The sequence below is a fragment of the Vipera ursinii genome (assembly GCF_947247035.1).
Source record: "Vipera ursinii genome assembly, chromosome: 12".
Classification (NCBI taxonomy): domain Eukaryota; kingdom Metazoa; phylum Chordata; class Lepidosauria; order Squamata; family Viperidae; genus Vipera; species Vipera ursinii.
This window is the reverse complement of record NC_139525.1, coordinates 4,144,523-4,163,921: the sequence shown is the minus strand read 5'-3', so window position 1 is coordinate 4,163,921 and position 19,399 is coordinate 4,144,523. Positions and strand designations below refer to the sequence as shown.

The 19,399-nt window shown below is 46.1% G+C and overlaps 2 protein-coding genes across 5 annotated transcripts in view; one reads left to right on the top strand and one right to left on the bottom strand.

Annotated features, from left to right (window-relative positions):
- Window positions 1–4,954: 4,954 nt before the first annotated feature.
- Window positions 4,955–18,635, top strand: KIAA1210. Of its 4 annotated transcripts, none has more exons than XM_083371923.1 (11): window positions 4,955–5,151; window positions 7,182–7,353; window positions 7,803–7,929; window positions 8,378–8,524; window positions 9,188–9,253; window positions 9,751–9,954; window positions 11,151–11,259; window positions 12,181–13,674; window positions 14,665–14,849; window positions 15,474–15,582; window positions 17,749–18,635. In XM_083371923.1, the coding sequence occupies exons 1-11, from the start codon at window positions 5,100–5,102 to the stop codon at window positions 17,910–17,912; spliced, it is 2,829 nt and encodes a 942-aa protein (XP_083228049.1). In that variant the 5' UTR covers window positions 4,955–5,099; the 3' UTR covers window positions 17,913–18,635. The 4 variants fall into 4 exon arrangements, with proteins under 4 accessions (XP_083228049.1, XP_083228048.1, XP_083228050.1 ...); XM_083371922.1 differs by having other exon boundaries at window positions 17,746–18,635; XM_083371924.1 differs by lacking the exon at window positions 15,474–15,582.
- Window positions 9,879–19,399, bottom strand: part of LONRF3 (LON peptidase N-terminal domain and ring finger 3) — a 26,325-nt gene continuing 16,804 nt past the window's right edge. The window contains exon 12 of the mRNA XM_083371927.1: window positions 9,879–9,979. Coding sequence (XP_083228053.1) covers window positions 9,966–9,979 — 14 coding nt within the window. The 3' untranslated portion in view covers window positions 9,879–9,965. The remainder of the gene's footprint in view (window positions 9,980–19,399) is intronic.

Below are 19,399 nucleotides of genomic sequence, written 5' to 3'. Positions count from 1 at the left end.
AACTCCTTACTCCTGGCGCTTCCAGCTTGTTCCTGGTTGCAACCTCTGTGCTTCTGTCATAAATAGTTTGAGGCTGTAAACCTACAAGCAAAGTCTGCAGGTTTGAAGATGCCTTTGGAAGGAAAGCTTGCTTATATTTGGCAGAGCAGTTTGCTAGTAAAACTTCTGGCTTTTCCTGAAGTGCTATTAAATAATAAAAAAGGTGGGGGGGATATTGATCAGGAACACCACAATTCTGTGCAGGTTTATGAGAGAGAGAGAGAGAGAGAGAGAGAGAGAGAGAGAGAGAGAGAGAGAGAGAGAGAGAGAGAGAGAGAGAGAGAGAGAGAGAGAGAACTTCATAGCTCTGGGACCAATCATTTTGTCCCCATACTAAACTGGTTAGTGATTGTAATTGATTAGTAAATTGATTAGGATGGGATTTCCTTGCATCAGGAAGGTTGAATGAAATGGAAGAGGAGGGTCCATCACTGGGCAGGATTGGAACATAAAATAACTTAAAATTCCCTCTGATGGCTGGAGAGTTCTGGAAATTGAAATCCACCTACAGTATCTCAAAGCTGCCAAAGTTGAGAAAGACTGGCTTAGACAGACCATTGGTTAGATCCACACAGTATGTTAAAACCTAAACCTGGATGAACAAAACCCCAGGGCCGTGTCCTCGGGATGTGCTTTGCCTACCCAAGCAAACCAGGTTCCGTGGGTGACTTTTCATCAATACACTGATCCGCACGCTGCCCAGCTCTGCTTTATTAGAGATTTAACCCGTTGGGTTAGCCAGGCCGCATGGTGGTTGGTTATATGACTTTGGAGAACAAAATGTGGCTATCAAAACCAGTTTATGACTGTAGGCTGGGTGTAAAGGAGGGGCTTGTAACAGAAAAACAGAGTTGGAGGGGACCTTGGAGGTCTTCTAGTCCAACCTCCTGCTCAAATAGGAGACAAGCGGCTGTCCAATCTCTTGACGTCTATGGAGATTCTCAGTCATCCAGGTCATGGTTGCCCCAAAGATGCTTCCCCCCCCACAAAGCAACTAGACTTTCTTGTTTTTCTTTGAAGACATTTTGCTTCTCATCTAAGAAGCTTCCTCAGCTCTGACTGGATGGTGAGGAATGGGAGGATTTATACTCCTTGTACACCGCTGGTCATTTGCATCTTTTTAGAGAGTCGTTGAAGCCACCTGGAGGTTTATCTGTGTCCTCAGGGCCACCCCAGTAGTGCAGATGGGTGTGGAGTCTTCTTGGAGCTGCTGAAAGGACCGTGTTGTAGACTGGAGATAGATGAGGTCGTATCCCTCCCCCTCTGTTGAGAGAGGGCTGTTCACTTTTGACCTAGATGGCCTCTTTGACCCCTCTTTCAAACCAGCCGTCCTCTCTGTCCAAAATGTGGACTTTGCTGTCTTCGAAAGAGTGGCCTTTGTCTTTTAAATCCAGATGGGTCTGCTGAATCTTGTCCTGATGGGTTTGTTGTCCTAGGTTGTCCATTCTCTTCTTTAAAATGGAGCACCCACAACTTCAGGAGGCCAGCCGTTCCACTGTTTAATTGTTCTCCCCGTCTTCTGCACCAGATCTCTGGAGCTTTTCTTGAGTTCCACCTCATTCGATATATTCTGTAAAAGAGATGTTGATATCAATAATGCTGTCTAGACCAGTCTTTATCAAAAATGGTTTGGTTTGATAACAATATTTTCACAACCACCTTCTCTGGGGTCCCGGTAACTGGAAATTTTATTGAGGGCTGGAACCCGATTCGTATTTGGATGGGGGACTTTCAGAAAATCTAAAACTGTACACAAGAATGGGATCGAGACTGGGATTCAGGTGGCCCAGAATGGAGATGTCCTGGTCCACCAAATATTGTTGATCAGTGGGTTTTTCAAACTTGGCAACTTGGCAAAATGTGTGAACTTCAACGCCCAGAATTCACAACTGGACGGGACTGGAACATCAAATGACATGAAATCCCCTATGCTGGCTGGGGATTCACACATTTTAAAGTTGTTAAGTTTGGAGAACTGGGTACATATGGATGTTTGATGTTACTATGGCAGAGTTGTTTCTGGCAACCCACCTCAAGGGCGCCTTGCTGGTTGAATTCCTTGACCACAGAACATCTGTATTGAATCCAGTTGGACTCAAATAAACCAGGGGGGAAATTTAATCTCTACACATTGCCTCCCACTCCCCCTTTAAGCCCCCCTCCCCCTCTTCCAAACCAATTGAAATGTAATTGACTCTTTCTTCAAGCACTGCTGAGTCTTTGCTAGCTATTTGAAAAACGCCAAGCATTCTTCAGTGTTGCTGTGATCGTGTTCCAGGAGTATGATACCATATCCTGCGTTTAACGGGGCTGGGGGTGGGAGGTGGAGAGGAAATGAGAGGGGTGGGCAGGAGAAGCGAGATCATTCTTGCCTTTTGCATTTTTTTAAGAAACAAGGGGGGTTGGGGTGGGACAGCCTGGGGGTGAATTGGAAACACATTGGGTCAATGTTTGCGAGGTTGCGAAGCCCTGAACAGGAGTTGGTGAGTTGGTGTTTCTTGCTGTCTTATAGGACAGGCAAGAAATAACACTATGCCACACCAGACACTTCCTCCACAATCTGACCTGTGTCACAACTGCAGTTCAGAACTTTTGAGTAGAGGTAAACCCACACGTCGCACGAAAGCAAGAGTTGTTTGACCGCACACTTCCTGAAATAAAGTTGAGAGGGACGCCTTCATCCCTCATGCTTGGCTAATAAATCCTGCTTCAGAAATCACAATGTCTGCGTGCGTGTGCGTGACACACCCAGCCTAAACTCAGCTGCATTATGATTTAGCGGGTTGGGTGGCCTCAAATCATAGCGTGGGGCATTTGACGTGTGCTGTGTGTGACCTGCTCAGCACAAAAAGGGCATTTGTCCCACCCTGCTAGCTGTGCTCAGCAGGAGGTTGGACTAGAAGACCTCCAAGGTCCCTTCCAACTCTATTATTCTGTTACGAAGGGACAGAAGTGTGTGTGTGGGGGGGGGAGGCACACTCGACTCACCATTTGGAATGAAAAAAGGGGGTGCTCACTGGGGGTGGTGGAGTAGCAGATTGCACAAGCTCGGAGGACGAATCTTTACCCTCATCCTACACCCGAGCGACAGATATTCGCCGGCATTGCAGATTGTACAAAATTTGGCCCAGCGTGAAAGATACAAGTTGTGTGACTCAGGCAGGGGTTTTTCCCCCCCCCATTGCTGGGTGTCACATATTGTGACCTGTTTCCCCCCCCATTTCTTTTCCTTTCTGTTCGTTTTGCTGCAGCAACCTAGCTTGCCCTCCATTCTCTTTGTCTTTTGTGCTTGGGTAAATATGCCAAAAGAATTCCCTTTGCTTTCAGAGGCACATAAGACGACCCACGGAGCAGCTGTTTCCTGTTAGGATTTGTTTTACTGACACTGCTAGGAACATCCTCTTCCCTTTACAGGTTGCTCAAATGCTAATAAAAGGCCTGCTCTTCCTTGTGCTTCAAGCTTACAATTAAGGGTTACCCACCCCCCCCCGTCCCTAACGTTCTCCCCCTCCCCTCGCCACAAGCCTCTTTTGGCTTGGGAAATTATCTGCAAACAAACCAAAAATCACTTGGATGCTAAGGTGGATTTGTGACTTTTCAATACAGGCCGTCCCTCAACTTATGACTATAATATAGCCTGGAATTATAGTCGTAAGTCTTGCTGATCGTTAAGCGGGTCAACCTGTAAGCAGGTCATTAAGCAGATCAACCTGACTTGATGACCGTTTTTGCATTACTTGTTAAGCGAACCACCCAATCATTAAGCAAACACAGTGATCACAATAGGTGTTTTTTATGGGAAGAAAATGCCTTTTTCCGGCAAAAAAATAAAATAAAATACTGTAAATTGTGGCCACTCTGCAAACGGCTGTAAATGTGGGCCGATTGCTGAATTCCCCAAATGCAACTACGTGACCAGTGTTAAATTGAGAACTACCTGGATTTGCTTCCTTGGTTTAATATCTTTGTGGTTCTTAAAATATTTTTTTTGTTCTAGCACAGAGAGTCAGTTACAAATTATCCATTGTATTATCAACTGATTAATTGCGATTGATGGAATGCGTTGATGGGGTTTGTGTTCCATGCCGAACCATAAACCGCGATTGGCAAACCCACGACAGATTGGACCCTTGCAAATGCCAAGTCAAAAACCAACAAACCACATTTTGGCTTAGGGCAGTGGTTCTCAACCACGGACCCCCTTCAAATACCTTTTGTGGCCATGGAGCCCCAAGACTTAAGATTTAAATCATAACATTTCTTCAAGCCTTTGTGGACCCCCTGTGATGACATCAAGCCCCCCCCAGGAGTCCGCAGACCACAGGTTGAGAACCACTGTTCTAAGGTTATTGCAAACTCAGCCATGATCTGGGCTGGATGTGTGTATGTTCGTTCCACAACTCCCAGGAGACGGGGGAAAAATGAACAAAGCCAGAATAAATGGAAAAAGATTTGGGATTTTTCAAGGTTTGGGCCAAATACCCGCCTCATTGCAGAGGCAAAATGTCAGTTGGCTTAGCCATCCCATCAAGGATTGCTTGAAACCTCCAATTTTTAAATTATGTTTGGTTAGGAATGCCTCTTTGTTTTCTTATCAAGAACATTAAGGACTAGAGCCTTTCTTTAAAAATATCCCCAAACCACAAGCGTTTGGACTGAGTCAGCTTCAGGCTACAGCTTCCTGGATGCCTGTCAGAAGTTGTCTTTGAGCCGGAAAAAACATATTTAGGGCTGGTCCTCTGAGTTTCTTTCCTCCAGCGGTGTGAAAATTAAAATAAAAATAAAGCGTGCAGCTTTTTAATGCTTCCCCCCCCCTCTCCTGCAAACCATGATCCCGACTTCCTGGAAGGGAGGGCGAGCCTTTCCGCCATGCCAGGATAATAGTTTTCAGTTTGGGCTGGAGAAGGGGCTGCTTTGAGAAGTGCCGCAGATCCTTGTTGCTCTGTGTTGTGCCGCTGCGAGATGAATTTGGCGGCGTCTCGGATGGAAGGCAACCAGCCACCTGGATAAATTTCTTCCCTGCTTCCTTCTCTGCTTGCAGATCTAGAAACTGCATCACAATGACCACATCAGAGGAGGAACCAGAGGTGCTGGAAGGAGAGGAATTTGCAGGTGAGTTCTTAATAATAATAATAATAATAATAATAATAATAATAATAATAACAACAACAACAACAACAACAACAACAACAACAACAACAACAACAACCATGTCAACCATTAGTGCCAGTCAATTTGAGTGTTCAGTTGACTGAGTTTCATGTTTAATGAATAATAATAATAATAATAATAATAATAATAATAATAATAATAATAATAATAGACATGGCAGTGCCTGGAGACCGCAGAATAGAAGAGAAAGAACTGGAGAAGATAACAAAATACAAAGACCTACAAATAGAAATAGAAAGACTGTGGCAAAGGCAAGCAAGGGTAGTACCAATAGTAATAGGCGCCTTGGGTGAAATCCCAAAACAACTGGAGCACCACTTGAACACCACTGGCATTGACAAATTCGCCATTAGTCAATTGCAAAAGGCGGCCTTACTGGGAACAGCTTCCATCCTGTGACGATATCTGTAATACCATCAAAAATCCACATCTGCCTGTCCCAGGTCCTTGGGAAGGACTCGATAGGTAGACAAAAATGCCAAATCCAGTCTGAACCTCTAGCTGTGCAATGATCAATAACAGTACGACGGTGGTCGTAAGTGGGGGACTGGCTGCATTCCCAGTTTAACGTTCTGTACAGAGCGACGGGCGTAGCGAGGTGAGGCCCGACTTCATTTTGCAAATCGCAGAGAAGAATCAACCTGCTTCAGGGCGCTCCGGCTGTGCCCATCGCAGTGTGTTAATTGCCTCTTGTGGCACCCAACAAAAGCAGAGGGAAAACAGGTAGCCGTTCCCCCGTTGTTAGCGTCTCAAAGTGGTCACTGTCTGCAGTGGATGGGGGAGTCACAGTCTTGTTGGCACCCTGCTCCCTGGCACCGCAGAGTTTGGGCAGGGGAGGAGGATAAAAAAAAAGAAAAAAAACCTAATCTGCAGAAAGGAGGAGAGAAAGACCCACTTAAAGGATGCTTTGTTTGTCTTTGTTTCAAAGCCGTCCTCCAGCTGGGAGAACTGGTGGCCTTGTTTCTGAGCCGAAGAATGGACTACAGTCTGCTCAGAGCTAGCCTCTGCTCATCTCATGATGTCTCCGCTAGCCAGGGGCATCTGCGGCCCCACGCATGGAGCTGGCTTGCCTTTGGCACATGAGGTCAAAGGGTGGCAAGCTTTCTCCGTGCTGCAGACATGCAGCTCTCCCCACAGCCCAGAAATGCAAGGTTAACGGAGGACATTCTTCATCAAGGAGAATATTTGTAGCTTAGTATAAAGGGAGAGCAAATCCCGTTCCTCTACTAGCATTGATGATGTTACCTAGCTGGGTCATGAAACGTCTGCAAGAAAACAACTAAGCTCAGAGAGCACCAAAGACCCCACGGTCCTCCTCCACCTCCTCCTCCTCCTCCTCCTCCTCCTCCTCCTCCTCCTCCTCCTCCAACCCCACTCCCTTCTAGTGCTGATGATGTCCCCTAGTTCGGTAATGAAATGTCCGCAAGAAAACTATCAAACTCAGAGAGCATCAAGGACCCCACAGTCTTCCTCCTCCTCCCATCTCCTCCTCCTCCTCCTCCAACCCCCACAAACCCCACTCTCTTCTAGTGCTGTTGATATTCCCTAGTTCGGTAAGAAAAAATCTGCAAGAAAGCCACCAAGCTCCAAGAGCACCAAGGGCCCCTTCGAGGTTTATTTTCCACGGAGCTGTGGGTTTCTCCAGAAATCAAACACTCCTTCCTGCTTAACTGCAGCTCAGCTAAAACCAAAAAACCCCCCCAAATTGGTCCGCTGTGGCTTCGTAAAGGTAGCCACCCGCCATCAATCCTAAGATTGGAAGCGAAAGCCCCCTAGGAAGGAAACCCACCCCTTCCAAGGCACAGGCGGAATGGTGCTCTGAAATGCGATTCATCAATCCAAAATATAATAAAAGGCGGGGGGGGGAAATAAAATCACAGGCTTGGCCCACCGAGAAGGTGAGATTTGCTGCTGTTGTTTAAAAAGACCAGTCTAAGCTGGGTTTTTATTTCTTGATTTATTTTGCACAGGGAAGAAAAGATCCAAATTTCAGACCTTTAAGAACTTCTTTGCCAAGAAGAAGAAGAGCAAAGATCTCCTGACCCCCACGGAGGAGGCCAAACTACAGCCAAGCCAGGCCAACAGCGATGGCGGCTCTCCTCAACTGGACTCCATTTTGCTGCATTCGCCCGTGGAAACCGAGTAAGCTCTCCTGTCGACAAGCTGGCCCGCTTGTCCCACAACAAGGAAACACTCTTTTGTCGCTCAAGTTGGCGCACAAGCAAATCTCAGCGCTGGGCTGGAATTCCAGGAATTTCCTTTCTCATTTGCAGCCTTGCCTCCGACGGTTTGAGTGGTGAAACCTTTTTTCCCCTCGGGATGGCTTCATTTGCAGAAATGCAAAAGAGAGGAAGTCGGACTGTTCCTTTCCTGGAAACCCATCCAGACGGGGCTAATTAGTGGTGTGGGGTTGGCTTAAATGGTTGTGTGTGTGTGTGTGTGTGTATTGAAAGCCAGATTCGCTTAACAACTGTGTCGTTCACTTTAAGACCAGCAAAAAAAAAAAAAAAAGAAAGAAGAAAAGAGTCTTCACATTTGCTTTCTCCTTTCAAGTGGCAACCTTTGAAAAGTTTATTTATTTCAACTTTCAGGTCCAATGGTGGCATGGGAGACCAAGCCTTAATGCACGACAGCGAGTGTCTTTCCCAAGCGTTGTGTGATGTGGTTGGGGAAATATCCTTGCAGGAGAATTTCCCTGGGAAGGTGAAAAAAATCGAGGTGAGAAGGACTTCTTGGGAATCTTAATTCCACTTGTGCATGAAGCAGTTTGGGCATTGAAAATGTAAGCATCAGAAACGCTGATGAACGTTTGCATTCATAAAAAGCAGTGACTGTCCTAAACGTAGACAGTTCTTGAATTTCAGCCCTAGGTGTGGCAGTAGGACAAGCCCAAGTTAAACGTTTCCATTTTTGAAGTGCAGTTTCCGACAACAAGGTGATTGTAATAAGAGGCCAAACTCTTCTGACTAAGGGATCTGTATTTCCAGGAATAATTTTCTTCCAAAACTGACAGTCTTCAAATATCTTGACTTTTGACCTGTTCGGCCCAACGTATCCATAAACAATAGAAAGAAGTTTATTGGCTTTTTTTTAAAAAAAACCAATCCAAAATTTCTTTTGTTGTCATTTTTAAAATTATCTCCATCTTCTACGCTTTTTGTTGCAGCAAAGTCTCTGCATTGAGTCTCCGCTTGTAATTACCACCGGCAAAAGGATGGATGGTGTGGGCATCGTTTCAGAAGATGGTAGTTTGCCCAGAGGCCTTCTGGAAATTTCCACCGTCCATGATGTTCTGATATCTTCTACAACTCAGGTATGTGCCTGGTGAAATTTCCTAGCAGAGTGGTATTTCTCTGAAACGGTTTAAGGTTTCCTGCCTGAGCAGGGGGTTGGACTGGAAGACCTCCACGGTCCCTTTCAACTCTATTATTCTGTTATTCATTGCACAAAAAAGACTGTGCAATTACAACTCTTGAGTGTAGTGTATCTTAGAATTGGACTACTGCTTCACACCCTTCTGGAAGAATCTTTATTTTGTTTTCAGTTTATATATCCTACCTACGCAGTGTCTTTAGTTATACCAACCACTAAGAGGCTGTAGGTTGCTAGCGCCATCCTCCATGGGAAGCATCAGATGGACATAACCAGATCTTACCTTACACCAGTAATTCTCAACCTTGGCAACTTGAAGATGGTGGACTTTGACTCCCAGAATTTCTGGGAGTCGAAGTCCACCATCTTCAAGTTGCCAAGGTTGAGAATACTATTCCGCAGGATTCAGCCCTCTATTGATAATTGATCTTATAGTTTTAAAAGCTGTTCAGATTCTGGGACTCGGCACAGTTATTGGAAGGGATTTACGCAATCTCTTTCCCTGAAGCTGAACAGAATATACGCTGTTTTGATGGATTCCCTAAAAATCCTGCGTTTCTTATTTGTCTTAAATTCCCCCCTCTCTCACGCTGTCTATCTGCAGGCTTCCCACCCTCTCCAGCTCTGCAGCAATTTGAGTTTAGATGAGACAGACGGCGAAGACAGTCAGGTAAATATCTAATCAGGTCAATCCAAGTAGTCTCGGCTTAGGATCAGAACTGAGTTCCAGAATTTACGCGGCCAAGTGAGAAATGGATTACGTCAGTATTTTTCCCTGTGGTTCGGATGATCCAAACTTCAGAGGCTGGGCAAGTGACTCATATTTATGACGTTCACCATCTCCTGTGGTCACGTGATCCTCTTTTTTCTGACGAGCAAAGCCAATGGGGAGGCCAGATTCACTTAGCAACGGAGCGGGCTAATTTATCGGCCACAGTGATTCACTTCAAGACAAGTGGCAAGAAAAGGCGTAAGCAAAGGTTTCACTTAGCAACCTAAGCTCAGGGCTCGATGGCAGTGGTAACTTGAGGTGGTAACACCTGTGTTAGCAAGAAGAAACAAGCTAGCAAAAAAGAATATATATAAATTATATATATAAAAGTTTAAAAGGAGGGTATTTGGAAGGCAGACAGGTGACGAAGCACCTTGTTGTGTCTCCTCGTGTAGGCTGCTTTGGGGTCTCCTCCTAAGCATCGCAGCAGCTCACTTCCTCTGGAGAGTCCTGCCTCGCCCCACGGCCAGGCGCTTCCGGTTGATTTCAACACCCCGGCTTCTCCCCTGGGCTGCCTGGACACCTCGGCAGCCAGGCACAGGATTGCCATGAACCCCCGAAAGCAGAAGGGGGTTGTGAAGAAGAGTCGCCATTTTCCTGTGAGTAGCTGCTATTCGAGAAGGTCTTTTGGGGAAAGAGAGAGAGAGGGAGGGAGGGAGAGAGGGAGGGAGAGAGAGAGAGAGGAAGGGAGGGAGGGAGAAAGAGAGAGGGAGGGAGAGAGGGAGGGAGGGAGGAAGGGAGAGACACACACACAGAGAAAGACAGGGAGGGAGCCGGAGGGAGGGAGAGAGAGAGAGGGAGGGAGGGAGGGAGGGGGAAGGAAGGAGGGAGGGAGGGAGAGATGCAGTTACAAGTTGCTGGAATTGGGTCTGTCTAGTTTAATGAAAAGAAGGAGTCGGTGTGACATGATAGCAGTCTTCCAGTATTTGAGGGGCTGCCCCAAAGAAGAGGGAGTCAAGCTATTCTCCAAAGTGCCCTGAAGGCAGGACAAGAAGCAACGGAGGGAAACTGACCAGAGAGAGAAGCAAGGTAGAACTAAGGAAGACAATTAATCAGTGGAACAGCTTCCCTCCAGAAGTTTTGAGTGTTCCAACACTTGGAGGTCATCAACCCCCTGCTCAGGCAGGAAACCCTATACCATCTCAGACAAATGGTTGTCCAATCTCTTCTTAAGCACCTCCCACCCCACCCCCCAGTGATGAAGCAGCCACAACTTCTGGAGGCAGGTTGTTCCACTGGTTAATTGTTCTAACTATCAGGAAGTTTCTCCTTAGTTCCAGGTTGCTTCTCTCCTTGGTGAGTTTCCATCCGTTGCTCCTTGTCCTGCCTTCGGGCGCTTTGGAGAATAGCTTGACTCCTTTTTGGGGGCAGCTCCTTTTCACACTTACAACCATTGTAGCATCCCCGTCGTCATGTGATCAAATTCAGACGCTTGTCAGCTCACTCGGATTTATGACAGTTGCAGCGTCCCGGGGGTGTGTGTGTCCCCTTTTGTGAAGTTCTGACAAGCAGAGTCAATGGGGAAGCCAGCTTCCCTTAACAACCGTGTCACTAATTTAACAACTGCAGCGATTCACTTAACAAGGGTGGCAAGAAAAGTCGCAAAATGGGGCAAAATTCTCTTAAACCATGTCTCGCTTAGCGACAGAAATTTGGGGACTCAATTGTATTTGTTTATGCATTCAATTTATTTGCTGCCCATCTCGCTGCAAGGTAGTTTTATGAGCATAATTGAGCCTGGAATTATGGGTTGGTAAGTTGTACCGGTCACTAAGCAGGTCACCTCTTGTCACAGCAGGTGGAGCCGATGTTGGAGGAACAGGAACCTCTGGAGCCAGAGGGAGATGAGAGAAGGCCTTCCAAACTCCTGGAAGAAGCTGCTGGTCAGGGGGAAGCTTGGGAAGGTAAAGCCACCGGTGCAGGGAATCAGGAGGCAGGGTGGCGTTCAATGCAAATTGGCCCCAGAAAAGAGTCAATGGACTCCAAGGGGAGGGAGGGGCTGGACATAGACCTCTTTTGCGGCTGTAGGGACTCCAGACTGATGATGCGCTTGACCCCGCCCTCATGCTCAGCTTGGTCATCTCCTCCAACCAATAAGTGGTACATATTTCTGGAGGCAACAGAGAGCTTTCTGTGTTGAGGTTTGAAGGCTGGAAACTGATGATGATGATGGAGATGATGATGATGATGGAGATGATGGTGATAATGATGATGGTGATGATGGAGACAATGGAGATGATGGTGATAATGATGATGGTGATGGAGATGATGATGGTGATGATGGTGATGATAATGGTGATGGAGATGGAGATGATGGTGATGATAATGGTGATGGAGATGATGGTGATAATGATGATGGTGATGGAGATGATGGAGATGATGATGGTGATAATGATGGTGATGATAATAGTGATGGAGATAATGGATATGATGGTGATAATGATGGTGATGACGATGGAGATGATGGAGATGATGATGGTGATGACGGTAATGGAGATGATGGTGATGGTGATAATGATGGTGATTATGATGATGGAGATAATGATGGTGATGGTGCTATCCATTCAGTCATATCTGACTCTTGGTGATTCTCTGGGCCAGGTCTCTGCACATCTTCTGATCTGGCACTATTTCTTTGAGTTGTTCTATGCTCTGACCGGTGTCAGTTTTGATGGTGTCCAGCCACAGTCTTCTGGGTTCCTTTAACCACAAACTCTTCCCAACATAATTGTTTTTCCCCTCATGACATGGCCAAAATAAATGAGACACAGTTTTGTAATTTTTGGAAACCATCCCCTTCTCTTATCTTCCTTTTTCTTATCTAGGCATGTTGAGCCACCATGTGGTGAAGGGAAATGAAGATGGGACTGACAATGCATCATCTGGGACCGGAGCCTCTGAAGCTTTGCCTTCTTCTCACAGCACTGGCCTGCAGGGCGATGAAATGTGTGTCTTGATATCAGAGGCCCAGAACGTGCCAGAGGCTCAGCTCCAGTTGAGCTCCACCGTGCCCTGTCCAAATGTACCAGCTTCTTTCATCAAAGGCAGAGAAATAGAGAAGATGGACCATGAGGAGAAGAAAGAAACTTGTCTTCCCACAGATGATCCAAAAGCACAGAGTGGTCCAGAAGTCACAGAGAACTCCAAATCTTTCCACTTGAAGACCAAAGCCACTGGGTTCCATAGCACACCACCTTCTGCTTTGCCAAAGGGTAAGGTAGGGAAAGAACCTGTAGCAGAAGATATCCAGATCGCTTGCTCACAGCGAACAGATGTCCGAGCAAATGTTTCTAAACCTGCCAGAAACCGACACAGAGCATGTGAGAGATCTGTCTGTGGAGACAGTTCTACTTCTCTGGAGGCCAATCCCATGCTGCATGTTCCACAGCTTTTTTCATCTGCTCTGAAGGCTTCCTCAGATGCCCCGAAGGACTTCATGCACAAGAACAGGCACGCTGTCAATGAAGATGGAAGTGGGCCTTCAGATATGGAACTTCAGCCTTCTCAAGGCCCTGGGAAGCCCATAGATTCTTTACAGGGCACGTTGTCTGCTCCGGAGGTTGATCCTGATAGACCTGTGCTTCTGAATGCAGCAGGCAAGAAACCATATCTCCTACCTGAGGACAGCACTGTTCGAGAATTGGGGAGTCTTTCTTCTGGAAGACCGTCCACTGTGGGATCTACTGAGGTTGCTTCCAAAACTTGCCCTCCTCTCAGCACTCCTGGAGTTCAGTTGGGAAACGTCATAACCAAGGAAGAAAGCAAAGCTACCCAGATGAGCAAGATCCAGACAAAGTCCTCTGCAAAGCCAGTCAGATTCACCATCGCTCCAGCCTGGCAGAGATCTCTCTCAGGAGGGTCAAGCTCGGTAAACAATTCCTGCCCTCAAACTTCTCCAACATCTCCCGTAAGACCGGAATCGTTTGAAGGAACTTCTCCACTAGATGCAGGGTCCCAACTAATAAGCACCCCTGAAAGACCTGACAGGGCTAATAGAAACACGGGGGTCCACCTGAATTCTTCCCCTGAGGAAGTGCAGAACTCCCAAAGCCCGTTTGGAGTGAAACTCAGGAGAACCTCGTCTTTGCTAAAGTACCAAACAGAACATCACTGGGACCCCCACAAGTTGGCTCCATTGGCAGTTTCTTCACCATCCTCTATAAAAATCGAAGCCAAGGTGCCAAGTTCTGGAACCTCCCTTCAAAATCGTACTGACGGCACGAAGGATTTACTTGCCGACTCTGGCAAGCAAGGCAAAAATCTGCTTTGGACCAAGCCTGGAGAAGGAGGCACCAAGCTGCAAGCAAGCAAGCCTTCAGGTATCTCTCTTATTGAGATCGGAGGTGGTCAACCAACAAGGTGGACCAAACCTAAGCAACCCATACTGGAGAGGTCACCACCGCTTTCATTGTTAAGAGCTGCAGTAACAGAACTGTGCAAATCTGAATGTGTTCTTCCTTCCCTTCCCTTTTTCTTTGGGCGAAGGGGAATTTTCTCCACTGACGCTGTGAGTTGCTATACAGTGGGAAATGGATGGGTGTTGTAGTGGAGCTTAGCAGGAGGTCTCCATTCTGCAGGAGGCCTCAGGCGTGAAGAATCAGCAACACACATTAGTTTCCAGTTGGGGTGATTTATTGCTCACGCCTCTACACAAGTATCTAGCCAGCTAATGGTTAGCACTGAGCTGGTGCTGGATAAGAGTCAACAGAATTCAAGAGGGGTTGAACTTGGACCGATTGTGGGAGTGTAATGACTCCAAGCTACTTCCTCTCTTGACTCCGCTCCCAGGCTCTGCCTCCCCTTCTCCTACGTCAGGCTGCTTATTGTGCTAAAACTCAACCTCTCCGCAGTTTTAACAGAATAACAGAATAACAAGAGTTGGAAGGGACCTTGGAGGTCTTCTACTCCAACCCTCTGCTCAAGTGGCTGTCCAGGCTCTTCTTAAAAGTCCCTAGTGTTGGAGCACCCAGAACTTCTGGAGGCAAGCTGGTTAATTGTTAGGAAATTTTCCCCATAGTTACAGGTTGATTCTCTCCTTGGTTAGTTTCCATCCGTTGCTCCTTCTTGCCTTGCCTTCTGGTGCTTTGGAAAATAGGTTCCCGCGGTGTTTCCTTCAAAGCCAAGGAAATAACTGAGGATATTTTGACTTAAAAATTGCTTGCACCAAAAGCTCCTGCTTTGCTGTGCCTAACAGGAGAGCCTGCTCCACTAGCCAGGTGAGGAGGCAGAGGACAGGTAGGTGGGTCACAGCTGAGAAGACAAACCTGAAAGGTGGAGCTGTGGTATATTTCTACCCCTTTCTCTTCTAGAACAAATTCCCACAGTGTTTTTGGCAAGCCCCTCCGTCCAGCCGGCGTGGATCTCCGTGGCAAAACAGAAACGGCAAGGATTCCAGGAGGATGCTGTGGCCAAGGGGCAGAAAGAGAGAGAGGAAGGGATAGCCAAAATGGAAAAAGAGGGGCCAAAACCTACAAGCACATCTCACCTACAAAAGGTAGAACCACAGGAATATTGGAGTAATCTGTCAGTGTGAAATGTCAGGGGAATAATGGAGTCCTCAACTTACAATAGTTTGTTTAGTGACCCTTCAAAGTTACAGTGGTACAGAAGAGAGGGACTTGACCCTTTTTCACATTTACAACAGCTGCAGCATCCCCACGGTCCCAGGATCAAAATTTGGATGCTTGGCAACCGGCTCGTATTTATGACGGTCGATCCCCTTTTGCGACCTCTGACTAGCAAAGTCAAGCGGGGGGGTGGGGGGGAAACCAAATTCGCTTCACCACCTTATAGCTATCTTAAGAGCTGCCGTGATTCACTTAACCCCTGGGACAAGAAAGGTCATAAAATGGGGCCAAACCCATTTAACAACCGTCTCGCCTAGCCACAGTTCTGGCCGTACGTCAAGGACCGTCTATATTGCCAGCTGCCTCAGCTGAAGGGCAGACCTAGCCCGTCGGCGTGAGCGTTCAGAAAAACAACTCCCACGTCCTCTCGAACAATCTCTTTAATTTTAAATGTAGTGCTTTTTTTAACTTTTTAAACTTTTTTTGAATTTTTTTTAAAAAACAAAATTGAATTGCATTTTTCTTTTTTTCCCTTTTTTTTTACTTCACAGCAAGTAAGCCTCAGTGGCGACGGTTCACCCAAGAAAAGTATCCCTTACCAAAATGTGTGTCTACTGGAGAATAAAGTAGGGTTGAAGTCAGCGCCAGTGGCTGCCAAAGGTAATAACAGAATAACAAGAGTTGGAAGGGACCTTGGAGGTCTTCTAGTCCAACCCCCTGCTCAAGCAGGAGACCTTGCACCATTCCAGACAAATGATTGTCCTGTCTCTTCTTACAAAACCTCCAGTGATGGAGCACCCACAACTTCTGAAGGAAAGCTGTTCCACTGGTTGATTGTTCTCACTCTTAGGAAATTTCTCCTTAGTTCCAGGTTGCTTCTCTCCTTGGTTAGTTTCCATCCTTGGCATCTTGTTCTGCCTTCAGGTGCTTTGGTGAATTGGTTAAGCCCCTCTCTTCTTTGTGGCAACACCTGAGATATTGGAAGATTGCTATCATGTCACCCCTAGTCCTACTTTTCACTATACTAGACATAACCATTTCCTGCAACCGTTCTTTATATGTTTTAGCCTCCAGTCTCCTCATCATCTTTGTTGCTCTTCTCTGCAGTCTTTCCAGAGTCTCAACATTTTTTTTACATCGTGGTGACCAAAACTGGATGCCGTATTCCAAGTGTGGCCTTACAAAGGCCTTATGAAGTGGTATTAGCACTTCGCGTGATCTTGATTCTATCCCTCTGTTGATGCAGCTTAGCACTGTGTTAGCTTTTTTGGCAGCTGCAGCACACGGCTGGCTCCTCTTTAAGGGATCGTCCACTAGGACTCCGAGATCCCTCTCACGGTTACTACTGTTGAGCAAGGTACCACATACTATACCTGTGCATTTGGTTTTTCTTGCCTAAATGTAGAACCTTACCTTTCCGCCCCCCCCAACATTGAATTTCATTTTGTTAGAAGTAAGCTTTGATCTAGTCCTTCTTGGACAAAGTAAGTAGCTGATTGTTGATCTAATTCAGAATTTGGAAGATCCTATTGCAGGCTCAAGCCCATTTCCTGTTCCAAAGCCAGCCTTTACTTTCCTTGTATTTCCTCCCCCCCCCCCGCAAAAACAGCTGTCCTAGACCAGATAAACAGGCCCATCTCGTCCCCTTGCAAGATCTTAGCACAGCTGTCTTCGCTCACTGTGATGCTAAGAACTGGGTTAGAAACAGGATTCATTTCCCTTCTGTTGGCGGCTGAAGAGATAGTACCAAAAACATCTCAATCCTTTCAGTGTGACATCACTTTCCCCAAAATACAATTTCTTTGGAAGAGCTGAAATGCTCTAGATCAGCGTTTCTCAACTGGCAACTTGTCTAGGCTTCAGCTCCCAGAATCCCCCAGCTAGTATAAGGAAGGGTCTTGAGTTGCCAAGTTTGGAGACCCCTGATCTGGTATATAGGTTGGGAACACCGCAAAGCCCCTTGCCCATTTAGTTAAGTTGTCTTCACTTCTCCCTTCCTTTGTAGTAGTATACTGGAATGGTATATAGGATCTCCTGCTTGAGCCAGGGGGCTGGACTAGAAGACCTCAAAGGTCCCTTTTGACTCTTATTCTTTTATTCAGAGAATGTCGATTGATGGCCCCCAGGGGGAGATCCTTCTCTGTGGGCGCTCCGGAACTATGGAATCAGTTACCGGTAGAGCTCCGGATGGCGCCCGATCTGCGCTCCTTTCGCCGCGATCTGAAGACGTTTTTGTTCGAACAAGCCGGCCTGGCCTGATGGGGGATTGGTGGGGTTTTTATTTTTGTATTTTATTGTTGTATTTTTGGGGTTTTTATAAATGCAGTGTATTAATTGTTTTAATGGGCATTTATTTAATCTTCTTTTAATATTTGTAATTTTGTATTTTATTCTTGCCCTGTGCACCGCCCTGAGTCCTTCGGGAGAAGGGCGGTATAGAAATATTAATAAAATAAATAAAAATAAAAATTATTCTGTATTCTTTTAAGGAAAACCAAAATGCCCGTATCCCAAGCATCCAGGTCATGGCTGTCCCAAAAGTACTTTGGGCAATTGGACGTTCTTGGGTGTTTTTTTTTTCCCTTTGAAAACGTTTCGCTTCTCGTCCGAGAAACTTCTGAAGCATTGAAGAACTTGAGCTGAAGAAGCTTCTTGGATGAGAAGTGAAACGTTTTCAAAGGAAAAAAAGCTAAAAGGAAAAAAAAAAAGGCAAGTTGCCTTTTGGAACAAAGCACCTTTGGGAAAGCTAAAAAATGATATGCTTCTCTTTTAAGCATCCAGAGCGACTCCAGACCTTCTTAAATGTCCTGCGTTGTTTTTCAGAAGGATTTGCCAGGATCCTCACCCAGGAAGGTCCTCAGCTGGAAAAGGACACCAGTTTGCCACCCATCCTTCCTGTGGCCTCCTGTAGCTCCACCAAACCTCCCTGGCTGTCCCTGGCGAAGAAAAAAGCCAAAGCATGGAGCGAAATGCCTCAAGTGGTTCAATAGCAAATGAAAAAATGAAAATTCTTCTCACACTCTGCTGCCAGTATTATGTTAGCCGCCGGAAGTTGACCGTGACCGTATTTCTACACGTCTGAGAAATTGAAGAGATGGTCCAGGAGGAAACAAGATTGGCGTTTCTGCCGAAATGGGTGGCTTGGCACAACCGTCCAAGGTCATTTCCATGCTTGCTGTCTGCTGGGCTACAATCCAGGTTGGTGAGCCTAGCCTACTTAACTCCTTGAGGACCAAAACTTCTGCTGAGATGATCGGGGTTTGCCCGAAGTAAATAAAGTAGCTTCTGCTGGAATTTCTGCCCTCCTTGCAGCCTGTTGGGATGTAGATCTAGGCCAACGTTCTTCGGACTTGGCTACTTGAAGATGTTGGCTTGAAGTCCCCCCCCCCCATCAGGCTGCCAAGTTTGACAAACCCTGACAAATGTAGATCCTGGCTTGTAGTTCTCCAACGGTGAAGATATTTACCTCTGTTTCTGCCCCCTCCCTCAGTAATTCTCTTATTCTAGGTGGATTTTTTGAAGCTACCAATTGAGAAGTCGATTCTGGAATTAACTCTTCCCTCTTGGAATTAACCTGTTTGAATCCTACTCCGATACCTTGTCCTAACTTCTCAACTCCTGAGTGAAATCTCTTTTTGCTCTGTAAAAGAGATCGGAAAAAGCAATACATCCTTTTATTTTCGTCTTGTTACTTGTGGTTTCTTTTATGTCAATAAATAGCTTTTAAATATAAGGTAAGTAGATGTTTTCATAATTGTTTTTCTGGATCTCTTCCACCCCCCCCCGCCCTCGGTAGGTTGACCCTGTCTTCTTTATGGCAGCCCCCAAATATTGGAACAATGCTATGTCACCCCTAGTCCTTTTCACTAGACTAATAAGACATAGACCTTGATAATCCTTGATTATAAACTTTGAATAATTACAAAAAAGCTGTTGAGAGTTTGGAAAAAATTCAGAGAAGAGCAACTTAGATGATCAGGGGCCTGGAGGCTAAAACATACGAAGAACAGCTGCAAGAGTTGGGTTTGGCTAGTCTAAAGAAAAGAAGAAACAGGGGAGACATGATAGCAGTAATCCAGTATTTGAGGGGCTGCCCCAAGGCAGAGGGGGCCAGGTTGTTCACCAGAGCACCAGAGGAAGGACGAGAAACAATGATTGGAAACTGATCAGAGACAGAAGCAACCTGGAATTCAGGAGAAACTTCCTGACAGTGAGGACAATCAGCCAGTGGAACAGCTTGCCACCAGAAATCATGGACGCTCCATCACTGGAGATTTTTAAGAAGAGGCTAGACAGTCACCTGTCTGTGATGGTATAGATTCTCCTGCTTGAGCAGGGGGCTGGACTAGAAGACCTCCAATGTCCCTTCCAGCTCTATTCTATTCTATTCTATTCTATTCTATTCCGTCCCGTCCCATTTCATATTTTTTATTCAATTCTATTCCATATTTTCTATTCTATTCTATTCTATTCCGTC